Source organism: Taudactylus pleione, unplaced genomic scaffold (genome assembly GCF_031769625.1).
Source record: "Taudactylus pleione unplaced genomic scaffold, aTauple2 ptg000027l, whole genome shotgun sequence".
Classification (NCBI taxonomy): domain Eukaryota; kingdom Metazoa; phylum Chordata; class Amphibia; order Anura; family Myobatrachidae; genus Taudactylus; species Taudactylus pleione.
The window spans coordinates 3,407,753-3,425,000 of NW_028284429.1; the positions used below are offsets into that span (position 1 = coordinate 3,407,753).

Consider the following 17,248-nt stretch of genomic DNA (forward strand, 5'->3'; position numbering starts at 1 on the left):
ATGTTACAGGGTGTGTTTGAAAAGTGACAGTTAGGAGTTGATAGGCTGGTCATTTATCACTCTCTCCACTTTAACACATTATCCAGAGCTTAGTACATCTGCCCCAATATTGTCTCTACTTCTGTTTTTCAGATGTCCTCTCAGTCATTCATCTGTATCACCGTGTTATTAATCTGTATCACCAGGGACCTCTAACCGCACTACCCTGGTCCCTGACTGCTATTCATGTCCCTCCACTCTGCCCATCTTGCTCTCCTCCCTCTCATCCCTGCCCCCCCCCCCTTATTTCCCCGTCTCCACTGCCCTTACCTACGTCATCCTCCCCTCTCACAGCTTCAGCCCACCCTCCTGCCACGTCAGCAGTTTACTAACCACAGCCAGCTGCCTGGATCGCTAAGCTTAATAACCCTTTAGCGCCTATTGTCTCTTATTACCCTCTCCTTCTAAAATGTGACCTGTGACGAGCAGGGCCTTCTGTCCTATGTCTGTCCTCCTGGCTTCTTCCTGACATGTATTTCTGCATGCATGCACCTACTATCCTGCTTATCTGTTTCCCTGTAGGCTCACTGTTCTTGTCCACTGAATACACGACACCTAGTATACTGAGTTATTCATTGTTTAAGTTTTTGGAAGCGTGTACATACGACATGTTGTCAGACAGCGGATACTTGCAGGTAGTCTAGTTGGGGGTTGTGGGTAGACCTGGTTGGGGTTATTGTTCTGCAATCTTTCAGGTTATATTCCAGACACATTTCACAGTGTAATATACCCTTTGAGAAGCTTTATAACACTATGTAGAGAGAGAACTAATCATTATACCATACGGGGATAACCGCCAGAGCCAATCTTACAGTGTATAAGCGTATATCAGATTACTGAGCCCCACCACATCATTCAGGTGTCTTCTGTTTCAGGCCGATGCTGGATGGATGCTCTGGAATTAGCCCTCCGCTGCTCCAGTCTCTTCAAGATCAATTTGCCCAAGCAAGGAAAGGACGGTGACCTGATCATCGCATCCGATATCAACCACACCGGCCTCTACACGCTGCTGCAGGCCTCCACCGTCTCCGAGCAAGAGCTCTTCCAGTAAGGTCCCAGCTCTTACCAGCCCCAGTAACGGCCGAGGGGGTCACGCCTAGCTAAGCCATTACAACTTCAAATATAAATCTCTGCCCATTTTCTAAGTTAAGGTATAGCCCAGGTTATAGCAACAGTTAGTCATTGTTGGTTTCTTTCTTCCTGCTCTCTAATGTGATCTAAATGCTGCTCCCCGCCACACGTCTGCAGTAGAAGCTTTAGGCGAATTTGGGTAGATGATAGTCTATAAGCTTTCACTGCCCAGTGGTGTAGATATAGAGGCCCAAGCTGATGATATATGGACCGGAGGCCTAGAAGGCCAATGAAGGTCTCTCTCTGCCACCTACTCCCCAGTACTGACCACAACGGTCAACAAGGTGTGAGCCCAACCACACACACAGAAGCCTACTTACTGACAGTGGCTCCTTGCTTACTTGTCAACTGGGCAGCTACCTTTTCGAGGGGGATTGGGTACATTCATCATGTCTACATGGGTGACATTTTGACGGTCCCTGGTGGTCTAGTGGTGTCTTAACCTCCCTTACAGTGGCAGTGGCTCCAGCATCTTTTTTGGGGTCCTGGTGTTCACATGAGGATGAGTTCTAGAGGAGATCTCGAGAAATTCCCCCCCCGCGCGCAGCCTAACCCTAACCGTCAGCATCTTCAGACTGTCGACACTTCACATTACAACAGTTTACATGTTGACATTTTGAGGAACTCGACATGGTGCCTGTCAACAGTTTGAATCATTTCGACATTATGGTGTCAACACGGATACTGTTGATCTTCTGACCGTATACCGATGTGGGACTGTAGCCAGATTTCTGTGCTGCTAGGAGTCCTGCCGTTGAGATGCCATTTTCTGATCTTTTGAACCTGGCATGTGGTAGGTGTAAGTGACGGTAATAATGATGATGACGGTTAGGGAAAACCATTGGGCAGTGTGACTAGATGCATGAAGCCGTGCGGCCCCTCTCCTTAGCATAGGGCAGTTACAGCCTCATTTATCAACGAGTTTATAACTCAAAACTAGTGATAAATGTCTCTTCGTGTGATAAATGGTGCTCCAGCCAATCAGCTCCCACTTTTCTAACAGTTGACAGTTGGGAGCTGATTGGCTGGAGCACCATTTATCATACACAGTGACATTTATCACTAGTTTTAGTGATAAACTCGTTGATAAATGAGCAGGCTAGTCTGGCTGCTGCAGACTTCCGCACTTGTGCCCGCTTTCATGCGACTGAGAATCAGCCCCTGTGTTAGCAAAGCGCCACTTTCCATAAATAACTTCTCTATGGGGCGGATGTTGAGAGGGCTTCGGTCACACAGACCGTGTAGTGTTTTGTTGCCATTAGTTTCTAGTTCCACCCTCCTCACTCGCTAGGGCACATTGTTCTGAAATTGCCTGATTTTTAATTAAAAGATTCCCAACACAAGAGATCATTAAAGAGTTTAGAATCTTTGAAACCTTATTCCGCACATCCACTTGCTGATTAAAATGAGCGATTGAACAATAATGACATCGTTATCGTTCAAACACTTAATGATGGTTCAGTTTTATGTCGAAAACGACCAGCGATGCGCGCTCACGCTGGTCGTTTTCGACATCAATCATCGCCTGAACATGCGGGTCAATCTGCCGATAACAACCGGTTGGGCATGTTTGGGGATGAGGGAGGGTGTCTGCACTGAGCGACATATCGTTCACTGTGGGCTCATTACAGGATGAGGAACGACTGTACGATTACAATGTTGTTCCTCTATCAGCAAGTGGATACGCACTTTAACTGTGGATGCAGTTTTTGGGCGCACGGGTGTTTTTCGGGTGGTTGTATACAATTATATCTAAATGTTATCAGATCTTTTTTTTTTTTTATTTATACAAACCCTCTTTAGGCTTAATGAATCTGCGCAGGAAAACGACGCCTTTTCTGACAAGTCGGAAAAAGATAATGTGGAGGAGTCGGAAAATGAGCACAACCGGAAAACTAGCGAGAGCGACCAGTCCGACTTGCACGGAGAGATCTCGCTGGACAGGGAGGGGACCACATACATGGAGGAGCTGTACGAGGAATTTGGGGAGGTATGGCGGGGCGCTCTGGGATAATAAAACCCCCATAAATATTTTGGACAGGTGTTATACATGCTGTGTCCCCTGTAATTCCATTGTAGTATTCTGGATACCGCAGGGCAACAACCGGTGGGTGCGCCAGGGATTCTGCCCCTGCCCTACCGCCATTACTCAGAAAATGCAGCCGCTGTTCCTTTGTCTTCCTCTTGTTCCGTTAGATCGGAGAAGCGTCGCAGACGGAGATGGTTTCTGATGAAAACAAAAGTCTGATGTGGACGCTGCTGAAGCAGATGAGACCCGGGATGGACCTGTCCAGGGTCGTCCTGCCGACCTTTATCCTGGAACCGCGCTCATTCCTGAACAAACTGTCCGACTATTACTATCACGCAGACATCCTCTCCCAGTGAGTGCGCCCCCCAGTGGGTAACCGTTTATAATAAAACGCCCCGCCAATTGGCACGTACTGAGGCTGGCGCCGAGGTGAACGCAAGTCAGTTGCGGAAATGTATCATGCGTGTTTTCTCACCACGCAAGCTCTGGCGCAGAGCGAACGCAAGTAGGGGGCTATACGCAACCGTACGCAGCTCAGTAACTGGGTGGTAATGGGGCGTATGCGCATAGGCTAAGTTAATAGCAGACGCATCGCTGGAATTGCGGCATCTGCAGCGTTAATTCCACCTTTTCCTTCAACAGATCTTTTGCACCAGGTGCAGGACGCTGGTGCAAATGCGCAGTGATCGTAATGATGGCTATAAAACCACATGTTTGGACGCAGAGATACACGCACACTGGCATACGGGGGGAATTTCTGCATTTAGTCCCGTGGACGCAATGTGCATTGATTACGACAGACTTGCATACAGCTCCACGCCAGCCCCATTGTGTGTAAATGTCTGTGCTGAAGTATATAGAATATTAATAACCTGAGTGTTTTTAGCGGCAAAGTGAGCTACAGCCGGTAATACGTATCGCCCCCTTTATGCGTTTATGCAGTGTATGAAGGTAAAGCTATACAATGTATATTAGTTCTCATTGCATTATGGTTGCTCTTAGTATATACGTCTCAGGGCCTGATGCAGACCCGCTCGCGAGCGAAGGACGCTCGCAAGCGGGTCGATGGTGGGCGAATGTGCATGCGCACTACGGAGGGAGCTCCGTCGTGCACATGCGCGAGACCCGGCGAGCGACAAGGAATTCGTCGCTCGGGGTCTCGCACCAAAGGGGGCGTGCTGTCGATGGTGAATGACAGCATGCCCCCTTTGGTGGGCGTGCCGGGGGTGTGGCTGCCAGACGGAGGCGTTCCCATGGGAACGCCTACCGTCTGAGTCCGGCCCCACTGACATCAGTAATGATGTCAGTGGGAGTGATTTTGGCTCTGATAGAGCCAAAATCACTCCTGGGCTTGCGGCAGCGAGACCCTACCACAGGGTCTCGTCGCAAGCCCAATGGTCGCGATGGTCTTGACCATCGCGACCATCATCATGGACGCTCGCATAGCTGTGGGTGGTAACCCACAGCTATGCGAGCGTCCAAGAGGCCGCTCCATTTTTAGGGAGGAGGGCCCTGATTCAGAGCGAGCGCTCTGGTCAGAGCGTTCTGCTCTGAATCAGGCCCTCAGTCCCTTCCCCTTTGTCACCATTATTGCAGCTTCCAGCCAGTGCATGCTGGGATTGTGGAACGTGTACTAATGGTTAATGATTTTCTGGGACAAACCGGATTGCTAGACTGTCGGACATGCTGCTACTTGTAGTTGCCCGCTCATTGGAGAGCTAAACATGGGCTGCTCCTGCTTGTACAGTGCCCGTCATAAACCTATAATAATGGATGAAGCAATACTGCGATGTACGGGAATGAGACCGCAGCTAGTAACCAGAATAATAAGGTTTATATGCACTTTGTGGTACAGATCAGAGCCCCCTCTACTGTCACCGCGCCCAACCAGCGAAAAGTCCTGAAGTTCTTATCACCACCATGTGCCACGAGCGGTGCTGCTGCCATTGTTATACAGTCACATCAGACAATATTACATACATACATACATACGGTACATACATACATACGGTATACATACATACATTAAACCATATACAGACTAATACTATACAACAAACATGTTATATTATACAACAATAGACAATGTAGCATGATATGTGATATTTATCATCGGCTACATATACTGCTGGAGAGAGTGAGATCTAATAGCGCATTTTATGTTTTCCTATCGGATCATTCACCATAAACTCCTACAGACTCCGCACCATAAACATAAGGTTACAGAGAACGCTAATGACCTAGCGACATGTATTCTGCGCATCTACCAACAAACCGCGTCCTAATGAACAAATAACACGATGGGGCGTATTTATCATTACACTATGGGGCGTATTTATCATTACACTATGGGGCGTATTTATCATTACACTATGGGGCGTATTTATCATTACACTATGGGCCGTATGTATCATGACACTATGGGGCCTATGTATCATGACACTATGGGGCCTATGTATCATGACACTATGGGGCCTATGTATCATGACACTATGGGGCCTATGTATCATGACACTATGGGGCCTATGTATCATGACACTATGGGGCCTATGTATCATGACACTATGGGGCCTATGTATCATTAAATATTTGCAGAATATTCCCCGAAAACACTATGGGCTACACTTCGCAAAATTTGCCGCCGCACATGCGTGGCCTGTAGATTATGCACATGCGTGGCCTGTATATTATGCACATGCGTGGCCTGTAGATTATGCACATGCGTGGCCTGTAGAGTATGCATGTACAGGCGTCCTGATAGAATTGGAGGAGACCACTGATGCAGTCTCTTCACTCCTAGCCCTGCGCAGGGACTGTCTCTTTTCCGAGCCCCTAATTCCGCAGGACATATAGCATAGAACATACTTGCCCACTTCTGAAAAAGCATGTCGGGGAGATTGGGAAAACAGCACCTATGAGCGCTGCGGTAAAGTGGGCGTGTCCTGCTACATCTGAGAGGTGTGTCATACATGTGATGGGCGTGTACTGCTACATCTGAGAGGCGTGTCGTGATAGGAGTGTACTGCTACATCTGAGAGGCGCGTCATACATGTGATAGGCGTGTACTGCTACATCTGAGAGGCGTGTCATAGATGTGATAGGCGGGTACTGCTACATCTGAAGGTGCCCACACATATACCGATGTGCTCACGGTCAGCCGATGTGTACAATTTGATTTCCCTTGAAACTCTCCCCGGCAGCTCTGCACAGGATTTGGTGTCCAATCTTCAAACGATCTCTCCTGCAGTCAGACTTTTTACAGTGCATCATGTCCTAGATTGTCAGATCTGCTCTACTGCACGGCAGATCTGACGATGCGATGTGCGACCAGCGGGGACGCGCATCGCATCGTAATCGTGAGTGGGGAATCACGATTTACTCAGGATTTGGCCATATTTTACACGATCTGTCATTCCAATGTGTCGGAATCGGCCAGATCGTGTAAAATGTCGCTATATGTGTGGGCACCTTGAGGCGTGTCATACATGTGATGGGCGTGTACTGCTACATCTGAGAAGCGTGTCATACATGTGATAGGCGTGTACTGCTACATCTGAGAGGCGTGTCATACATGTGATAGGCGTGTACTGCTACATCTGAGAGGTGTGCCATACATGTGATAGGCGTGTACTGCTACATCTGAGAGGCGTGTCCTAAGCCTGACTTACATCCACATGTAACCGAGCCCCGAAGCAGTCAGTAAGATCTATGTGTTGGGAAAACAGACTGATACTTTTCAGACAATGCATGTAGCCATAGGAATCATTGTGCCTTATACCCAATGCAGGGAAATTTGTACTAATGATCCCATTAAGGGGGGGGGTTATATATAACAGCTATATAATGGGAGTATGGTGTACTCAGGGAGATTACTAGACTCTTCAGGGAGACAGGGAGATTACTAGACTCTTCAGGGAGTCTCCCTAACAATCGGGGAGAGTTGCTAAGTATGGTTCAGGCGGCATTATCGCATACTGTATCGTGGGTACTAAGATCACACTCGCATTGCATTGAGTATGTGATTATTGATAAATAGCCCCTATATCACCATAAGAAACCTATAACCTAGTCTTCCAATTCCTCATACAGTAAATGTACTTTCTGCATTATGGTTGGGTTATTGCTTTGTATCCGCTCTCTGCACATTTGCCGCCAGCTCTGTGATATATATAATTGTGTATTTGTAGTTGGAGGGATTGTGCGCCTCTAGGTGAGCACAGCCGGAGTTTCTCATTAATGCCCGACCTCATACAGATAGAAGCGGCGGCTATCTAAGGCTTGTCAGGATTACACAGTCCACCAGTCCATTATAGACTGATGACTAACAGCAGATGTCTTACTGCATTGTCTCTGCTCTGTATGATTACACTATGAATGGAAATACAGGTCTGTCCGGGGTCTGGCTCCGTCCTGCCAGGGAGGTGAATCCAATCTGTGCTCATCCTCATAAGTGGCACTCAGCAGTACACTGACCCTTTATTTTATCTTCCTCCGCTATAAAACCTCTATATAGCTAAAGCCTGTGTACAGACAGACTGTATGCACACGCTGGCCTGGTCCCTGGATACTGCCTCATTCAGAGCCGGACGCTATTTGCGGACGCTCGTTCAGAAAAAGGGGCCGGATATTTAAATTGAGCGCTCGCTCTTTGCGGTCTGTTGACTCCTCTATGTCTGAGCGAGCGTCCGAAACATGTGCTCGCTATTTTGTAAAGACGCCCCTTGGCCGCTCGCATCATACGTCATCTCCGCTATTTATTAGATTAATCGAGTACATCGAAAGGCGTATGAACTGCTCGCTATTCTTGTGGTAGCATTTTCCTACTGTAATCATGCGAACAGTTCAGGCTAAGAGACAACCAAGTGACGTGGTCGATGACGCTGCTTTGTTAATTATGCACACCCTTAAACCGCCCGTTTTGACCATTTGGCACGCCTGCGTTCGGATCTCCACTCCCCGTTTTCAAGCACCTTCCCCTGTTACCACCCACATACGCCTCATCCTGTCACTCAAATTAGCAGGCCCTTGCTATTTTGCCAGCACACGATTTCCGACCGTACTGACTGGTTGGCGCATGCGCATTACGACCCATACGCATGCGCAGATGTGCAAACATCGCTCGGAGCGAACGAGCGGCCGCTTACGAGCGGCTCTGAATCAGGCCCTGAATCTCTGCCAGTTGATATAGCATGAATTGGGCAGATGCACTGTACACTCACAAAGAGGACGCACACGTGTGCCAATGCTGGATATCTGACCTTTGCCCCCCATTGTTCTTGTTACGTTTTTAGGTTCTGTAAAAAAAAAATTCCTGTACCTCTCAAATTAGGAAAGGACAGGTGTGAGCATGAAGTGACACTTTTTGATACAATTGAATATGTTAATCTACCTGCACAGTTATTGTTTATGTCATTGCGTTTTCTTAACCATTTGTTAGGTCCCTTGAGTGCCACCGGCATATTGTATGTATGTATGTATGTATGTATGTATGTATGTATGTAAACCCATCACTTCTTACATACGCTTTGCGGCTCTAGTATGTAAATGAGAGGCAGGAGATAGGAGAGCAATTTAGATGCATTCAAGAGAGCGGTCAGGATAAATCTATTTTGAAGCCATTTTTGTAGTTCTCTGTGTTGGATGATTTAAGTGGATTATGAAATAAATTAATAGTTTATTTTATGTAGCGCTGGGCTTTTCAATCTGTAGCATGTGACATCCAAACGACGCCTCATGCAGATTCAATGGGCGCATAAATCTGTCAGATGTAACCAAAACTAAATATTAGTAATAAATAATGAAATTATAATGGGTAATTGGTAAGAGAAAGTTTGAGAAATCTGGGTAAAGTGGATCTATGTCTCTCGCCTCATTTTTGCGCATTAATGTACAGAAGGTAACGCGGGTCTCTGTTTACTCTCCGAGTCTTGTGATCTGTCTTCGTGAGAGCATAATGCAGTTTTTCTCTTGGCATAATGCCCATTGGGCTGTGTGAAATATGGAAGCCGTTGCCGTACTCCATAGGGGAGAGGACGCATTTGGCGTAGCGAGCAGGTCGTATGTCACCTTCCTCCATGCTGCTTGCTCCTTTTTTTTTTTTAATTAATTGCAGTCCAATATCTGTCATTACACCAGAAGGGGGGAAGTATCATGTGTATATATCTATTGTTTCCATTATTTCTCACCTAAATGTTCCCCCCTCCTCCTTCCAGCTCTACCAGTACAGTATGTTTATATGCTTAACAGGCCAATAATAATTCCATAAGTACAGTTAATAAAATAAAACAATGATCACATTTCCAGCAAGATATAAAATAAATGGCTACATACATAATAGGTTAGAGAAAGTCAAACGCTGTATATATAAAATTGGTAATAAACCAAACTAAATGCAGCTTTGGATCATATCCGTTACAAGACTCTACAATATACGTCTGACTTTGGGCCATAGCTTTCTGCTAAATTAAATCTGGACTATTGCACTTATACTAATGAAATACATTCCAGCCTTTAATAATGTAATATTTTGTTTTCCTTTTATAGTAGAGTAACCTGCCCTCTGTGGCCCAGATGTTATTTGTGTATACATATATGTCTTGTCACCATTCGTAGTTGGTATTTATCCTAGTGTGTATGTTTTATTAATGGTAATCTATCAAACAGGCATTTTCCTGACAGGTTTGCAGAGCAGGAAAAGCTTATTTATACACTATGCCACGAGAACAGCCAGAACGCACGTACCCCATCTATTCCCGCCGGGCACCGTCATACGTTTTATATACAGGATATTTTATATAAACTAGCTGTGTTGCGTTCTGGCCCTGCAATTAGCACTTTCCAGAACAGACTGACAATCCTGGCAGGGAAAGTACAAGTCTTGCAGTTTTTCTGCTTGCCTGGTAAGACGCACATAGCTAGGAATGTATTACTACTTATAATGTATACCTGAGACGCCTTTCCATTTAGTTATATGGAGTAAAACTTTGCAGAGCAGCCAACTTCTATTAATTAGAGCACAAATAGGTTTTGTATGGAGTCATCAGGAAATAGCAGGAATGCAGAAGAATAATTTTTTTGGTCTTTTATTGCTGCATAATGATAATCCTAGCGCACAGCGGGTTATGTAAGGACGTCGTACCCCTGGGGGCTGTTTCACAGCTGGGGGCACATTTGCACCTTGATAAAACCATGTATCGCTGCAGGTGGGGCAGATGTAACGGGCGCAGAGTTGGATTTGGGAGGGGCGTGTCCTAACGCAAATTTAAATAGGAGTGTAAGACTAAAGTTGTCCGCGATTTGCGGGCTACATGCAGAAGCAGCCAGTATTTACCCTGCATGCACATATCATACATGTACTTACTTTTATTTCTTTGGTCCCAACTTAGGATCCGACAGCTTGCAAACGGGATGGGTACGGGATGCCGGCGGTAAGAATCCCGACAGGGTTAGGCTACCGACACCTGCCGGGAGTCTCCCGAAAATCGGGTACTGCTCCCAGCACCCCACAGGAGTAGGCGAGTCCCCCGGAATAGCCGCCGACCCCCCACGCCCGCATGTGAAAGTGGGCGGTTCGGTGAACGGACGCAATTTGCACTGAATCGCATCATCGTAGCCCCGCCCAATGCCAGTAATATCGGCATTATAAAGCAGGGGACGGGGACACGATGATGCGTTCGCCTCGGCACGCCCCCGCTCCACCCACTGAAGCCACCCCATCCTCTCTTCTGCACTGACCTGGCAGCCCGTCGGCAAATACGACCTCCCCCCTCCCTGCACCCGTAACCTAACCCTCCTCCTTTAGTGCCAAAGCCTAAACCCTAACCCTGCTACTTACCTTTGGGATTCTGGTGCCGGCATTCTGACCGCGATATATACGGTAACTGTGTGTGTGTAATAATATAGATTACTGCTGTTGCCATAGATACACGGTAGGCTAGTATTGTTGCGCTGACTGTGCAGATTGACCTTCGCCCTGTGTGACATTGCACCCGCGGCTTAGACAGTAAATCTGGTCTGGTTACAGGGCGGCTGTTGAGGACGACCCTTATTGTCGTATGAAGCAAGTTCTGAAATGGTATTTATCAGGATTTTACAAGAAACCAAAGGTGAGAAAACATTTCCTTATTTAATCACAATATTTGAAAGTAGATGTAAATGTATCATAATAACTGATATTTTTATCTGGAAAATAAATATCACTTTACCAAAGGGGGGGAGAGGGGTCCATCCCCCCAACCCCACTCCCACATATATTTGCTGAAATAAAGCGCACATTGGAGCAATCAGGGATATAGGGGTCCATGTGCTAAGCCTTGGCGAGAGAGAAAGTACCAACCAATCAGCTGCAAACTGTCAGTTTACAAGCTGTTTTTGAAAAATGACAGGAACTGATCGGCTGGTACTTCATCTTTCTCCATAGCTTAGTACATCTACCCCATAGGCAGGAGCCTAGTGGCCTATTTGATAGCCCACCTCTGCAGTACAGTTATAGTTATCTATATACAGAAAAACAATGTTCTTACCACATGCCCACAAGACTCCTGTGTGCTACAGTTGTGCGCTCTTATACCATATTCTAACATGTACATTGTATTCTGCTCACAACTGCAGACATACATATTTGTTCAGTATTGGGGCAATAAGTAGATAGGTATCTTGTTCATGGTAAAACAAAAGCCACAAATGGCTCATGATAAAGTGAGCAGTACAAAGGTAAATTGATTAGTTGTTACAAACCTCTCTAATGTAAAGGGAATGGGGACTCCAGGCACTGTAACGAGGAATACAAAGCTATTGACCGTGTCCTTCCTGTACCTTCCTCCCTAATGTCTCTATCTTACAGGGAATAAAAAAGCCGTACAACTCCATACTGGGAGAGAAATTCCGCTGCTGCTGGTTTCACCCACAGACCAATAGTCACACATTTTACATAGCAGAGCAGGTAAATGTTTCCAGGCATCGATCCCCTGACCCGCAGCTGCATCACTTCTTCATTCAGTGGGCACTGGGCACAGTCACCGCCCGTCACTGCGCCATTTACCCATAGACTGAGGCAGACCTACCTTGTAGCACATGAATTTGGAAGCATTTTAAGTGCTATATTTGCACATTGGTGGCATAGTTTGCTTTAAGAACCCTTTGAATGTATGATGTTAGTGATGTTATATTGGTGGTGGCATAGTTTGCTTTATGTACCCTTTGAATGTATGATGTTAGTGATGTTATATTGGTGGTGGCATAGTTTGCTTTATGTACCCTTTGAATGTATGATGTTAGTGATGTTATATTGGTGGTGGCATAGTTTGCTTTATGTACCCTTTGAATGTATGATGTTAGTGATGTTATATTGGTGGTGGCATAGTTTGCTTTATGTACCCTTTGAATGTATGATGTTAGTGATGTTATATTGGAATGTTATTGCCTGTTGCCCATTTTCAGGAAATCTGTGCAGCTAAGTTTGACGCTCATTCCCTGCTATATTGTATGTACATGGCCATAATGGCCGCCCCTATCTCCCAGGGAGCCACCAGCATCTGCGTGTACAGGTTGTAGAGCTGGTGTGATGGGTTCAGAACAATAACATGGGCAGTATCGAGTTAGCGAGGATGTTTGTTGCACCAACACAACATCCCACCACTATGAAAAAAGAAAAATATATATATATATTGTACTATGTTGGTGGTTGCGATGTGCCGCAGAAAACTATGAAACACCAGCACCTCACGACCATCATTGCCAACCAATTACCCCTCCCCCCCCCATGAGTGCAGTGGCTCCTCTATAGTGGGTGCAGGGTGTGAGGAGGACACAGGCGGGGGGCACCTCACATCCTTCACCCATATTCTTAAATACTTACCTCAGCTCTCCGGAGTCCCATATCAGCAGTGCTGTACAAATGACCAGAAAGGGTGCGGCGGCCATTTTGTGCATGCGTAGTAGCATTATTTCTGGGAACATTTGTAACGTGTGTGCAATGGCTGCTGATAGGTTATAAAAATACCTCAAGCAAAATAAGAGGCCTCTATCTGTAATAACATATTACTGAGAATAAGGGTAGGGGGTGACCCATGAAGAGTATTGGGCCGCCCATCACTGCGTTACACTCCTGGCCCCATGTCACCCCCGTCATGTGGAATTATACCTCACTGCATGTCCCCTCCCATCCCGCCATAATCCTGCCTCCATGTCATACAGAGTGCATGCGAAATGTATTCGTATTAAAACATGCATCTTTTGCAGGTAAGTCACCACCCTCCAGTGTCGGCGTTTCACGTCAGCAACCGGAAGGACGGATTTTGCATCACTGGGAGCATTTTGGCCAGATCCAGGTTTTATGGTATGAACAAGATGGCCGTCAGCCTGATCTTTATTATTGGCTCTCGCAGGGCAGCTAAGAAAACACAGATTCCAGTTATGCAGGAGAAAATAGCTCCACCTTTTGTAATTCCCTGTCAGCCAATCGTATTGCTGCTTTCATCAGGGCTCCGGAAAAGCAATTATGTGATTGGCTGATAAGGGTTACAACAAAGAATTCTCTGTTTGCCCCAGGACTGCATTTCTCAGTGTGGTTAGGTCTAAGTTATAATTGGCTGAATGGAAAGACCTGATTAGGTTCCCAAATGATAACCGGAGTCAGCCAGTGTACCAATATTTGCTGACTGTCACACACTTTCAGGGGGAGATTTATCAACCCTTCTAAAGAGGAAAGAGGGGGCGTTGGCCAAAGCAACCAATCAGCTTCCAGCTATCATTTTATACACTGTACTAAGTAAATGTGTTGAAAGAAGAGCGAGCTACTGTGCAGACTCTGGTCTTCCTATTCTCCAGGGAGGCTTCATGCCCTATCCCAAGATGGCCACTGTGATCACTATTGAGCACATGCAGGGGCCATCTTGTTTTTAGTGTGAAGAGTGTCATGGTGGGAGACAGAATTCTCCTACTTAGCCCCATGAGAGAACCTTGCCATTACCTGCTGTAAAGCTGTTCCAGCATCCTGTACCGCTACCTGCGAGCAGCATACACTCTCACAGGCTGGTGACCTGGATAGAACCCAGCTCCACTCCATCACCAGTGTGCTTGCAACAGTGAGTACGACTGTACCTACTATACTTCAATAAACCGACACCACTGGTTAAGTAACTGGGCTGTTCATAGTGTGAGTCATCTGCTGGTGTGTGCCTATATAACACTGCAATATCAACACCCGCACACACATCATTTCCAACAAAATGATGACTGGTGCAAATACGGGAACTTTATTGAACAGCAAGAAGCGTTAACAGTTCATTTATACAAGCACTTGCCGACAGACAGTATAAATATTTCAAAAGCCTGTTTATCTTGCTGGCTGGGTTAGTGATGAGACGTCTGTGGTTCCTAGAGACTGGATAGGCTGCGTTCTCCTGACTATTGGCTGCCTGCTCTGTGCTTAGGCGACCAGACACTTTATCAGGGCAGATCATTGTTTCCATGTATTTATAAACCATCCACTTACTGAATGAATAATTAGAAATAAAGGGTATCAGACAATTGAGCTGTTATTGATGTTACTGGGCTATGAGACACCTAAATATTTCTCACCCTTTTCGTACATTTAATGAAAAAAACCTTACCAGTAAAATAACTATTTGTATGTTTGCACCAGGTGGTAAAGAGTTAATAAAAAGAAAAAGGCTGACTTTGTACACTGTGGGGCTGATTCACATCCAATGGCGAATATTGTATAAACCTCTGCGGCGCATGCGTTACAGAGAGTAGGCGCAAATGGGCTGTTGAGATCAATTCACACGGTATCAAAAAAGTGACGGGCATTCCTGGGCGGTGGCTGGTAGTGCACGCAGAAATGGTCCATTCAGTGCGCATATTATGGGAGTGTCCATTTAAGCGGCTGCATTACCAGATGCATAGGAGGCCATAGACAGAGAAACTGCCCCTGCCATAGGCAATTTTCCATAATGGCGTATAAGGGCGCACCATTCGGTATTACAGCGCGCACGAACGCTCATAGTAGACATCTCTGACTTTGCGCATTTGGCCTTACCTGGCTGTACAGATACACTGAGAATGTTACTATATACAGGAGTGCAGACATTCATAGAGGAACTGTCCTGTCAGCAGCACAGAGCAGATAACCGTCCTGTTAGTATAACCGCTAATTGTGTGTATGTTACCGGATCTATTCACACTGTACACAATGGCAGCGATTCCCATTAACTCCGTTTTGTGCAGAAATATTTCCAGCTGACTCTGGGACTTTCTGCCGGAAATACACAGGAAGGGAACAGAGTAATAATGGAAATGTATATTTGCTATAAATTAGAAAGTGAATGTGCATTCGGTAGGATTAGCGCAATCCGTCACATAAGTGCGCAGGCCGTGTTTGCATTTCTGCGCGCTTTCATATATATATTAATGCTGCAGAGTAGGATGCGAAGGTCACATAAGCCGCACAGGCTTTCCTGCAAAGGAAATAAATATATAAGCCGTAAGATTCACGAGGCCCCGGCTGGCATTGCTGAAAAAAATAAAGAGGTTTAAGGAAATGTCCGCAGTTATTTCTGACCGTTATCAGCTTTCCTGCAGAGCACTTTGGTTGATGTTCTGCAGGGAGCAGCGGCACATTGGTCTCCATGTGCATACAAGCTAACAAGAGCCCCGGCTGCCTGCTGTGGTCTCTTGTAGTAAAGCTCAGACCACTTTCTTTTCAAACGCCCTTGATAGATCTCCGCTGAAATCTCCACCTCACAAGTAGATAGTTTGGAATCAGCTGTACAGCATCCTTCTTTTTGCACCAGAAGGCGATAGAAAAGTTAATTAACTTTAAAAATCCTCTTATCATTTGGGAGATTAGAAGTATAAAGCTGCATACACACACGATTTTTTTGAACGATTATCGTTAAATGATATAGTTTAATGATAATCGTTTGAAAAAATCGTTTACTTTCTGAGTCAAACGATGAACGATAATCGTTCATGCGCGGTCACGTTTGTAGTTCAGTCAGACTTGTCAAATGAACGATTTTCATTAAGAGAATATGCAAAAATCGTTGTAGTTCAAAAAAATCGTTCATTACACTTTAAAAAATCTGACAGATAATCTGACAGAAAATCGTTCATAAAATCGTTGGTAACAAAATCGTTGTGTGTGTGTATGCAGCACACACAACGATTTTTTTGAACGACTCTTGTTAAACAATATCGTTTAATGATAACCGTTTGGAAAATCGTTCACTTTCTGATTCAAACAATGAACGATTATCGTTCATGCGCGTTCAGATTATCGTTCATGCGCGTTCACGTTTGTAGTTCAGTCAGACTTGTCAACTGAACTATTTTCATTAAGGGAATATGCAAAAATCGTTTGTAGTTCAAAAAAATCGTTCATTACACTTTAAAAAAATCTGACAGATAATCGTTCATAAAATTGTTGGTAACAAAATCGTTGTGTGTGTGTGTGTGTGTGTGTGTGTGTATGTGTATGCAGCTTTAGAAGTGCAGACTCTCCCATTACTGAGAGCCAAATGTTGCCAATTTATTTGGGCTTGCAGAGGCCCCTATGTTGTATGTGACTCTTTCATGCCCATGGGTGTAACTACCATAGGTACAAGGGGTACAGCTGCTATGAGGCCCATCTTCCTTGTCAGAGTTATATACAGCGCCCTTACAAACGTTTGCTATGGGGCCTTCAAATACCTAGTTACGTCCCTGTTCATACACACGTGTGACAGCCTATACCCAGATATACTGTAGATATTTATAGGACTGTAGACTCGCTGACCTCCTGGATGTGAGATCAGTCGGGAGGTGCTGTCACTCCATGTCTCTGTGGTTTGCCGGCTGACAGCCTCCGCTCACATCCTCTGACTGTGGTGGGAAAACTGCAAAGATGAAAACCCAGTTAGGAACATTTATTCTCCTCTCTCAGACCTTCTCGGTCAGGTTACCTTGTATCACTCTCTCCATTAAATCCGCTGCTATGTTACTAAGGGAGGAAGTCGGAAATTTTACCAATAGAACAAAATATCTTATTCAGAAAATAAAAATAATTGT

The 17,248-nt window shown here is 45.5% G+C and overlaps 1 protein-coding gene across 4 annotated transcripts in view; it reads left to right on the forward strand.

The window, feature by feature from the left end:
- OSBPL5 (oxysterol binding protein like 5) overlaps positions 1-17,248 on the forward strand; it is a 130,238-nt gene that overhangs the window by 84,552 nt on the left and 28,438 nt on the right. For all 4 annotated transcript variants that reach the window (XM_088451801.1, XM_088451799.1, XM_088451798.1 and 1 more), the window contains 6 exons: positions 915-1,086; positions 2,974-3,160; positions 3,367-3,551; positions 11,223-11,304; positions 12,042-12,140; positions 13,439-13,535. In XM_088451801.1, the coding sequence (XP_088307927.1) occupies positions 915-1,086; positions 2,974-3,160; positions 3,367-3,551; positions 11,223-11,304; positions 12,042-12,140; positions 13,439-13,535 (822 nt within the window). The remainder of the gene's footprint in view (positions 1-914; positions 1,087-2,973; positions 3,161-3,366; positions 3,552-11,222; positions 11,305-12,041; positions 12,141-13,438; positions 13,536-17,248) is intronic.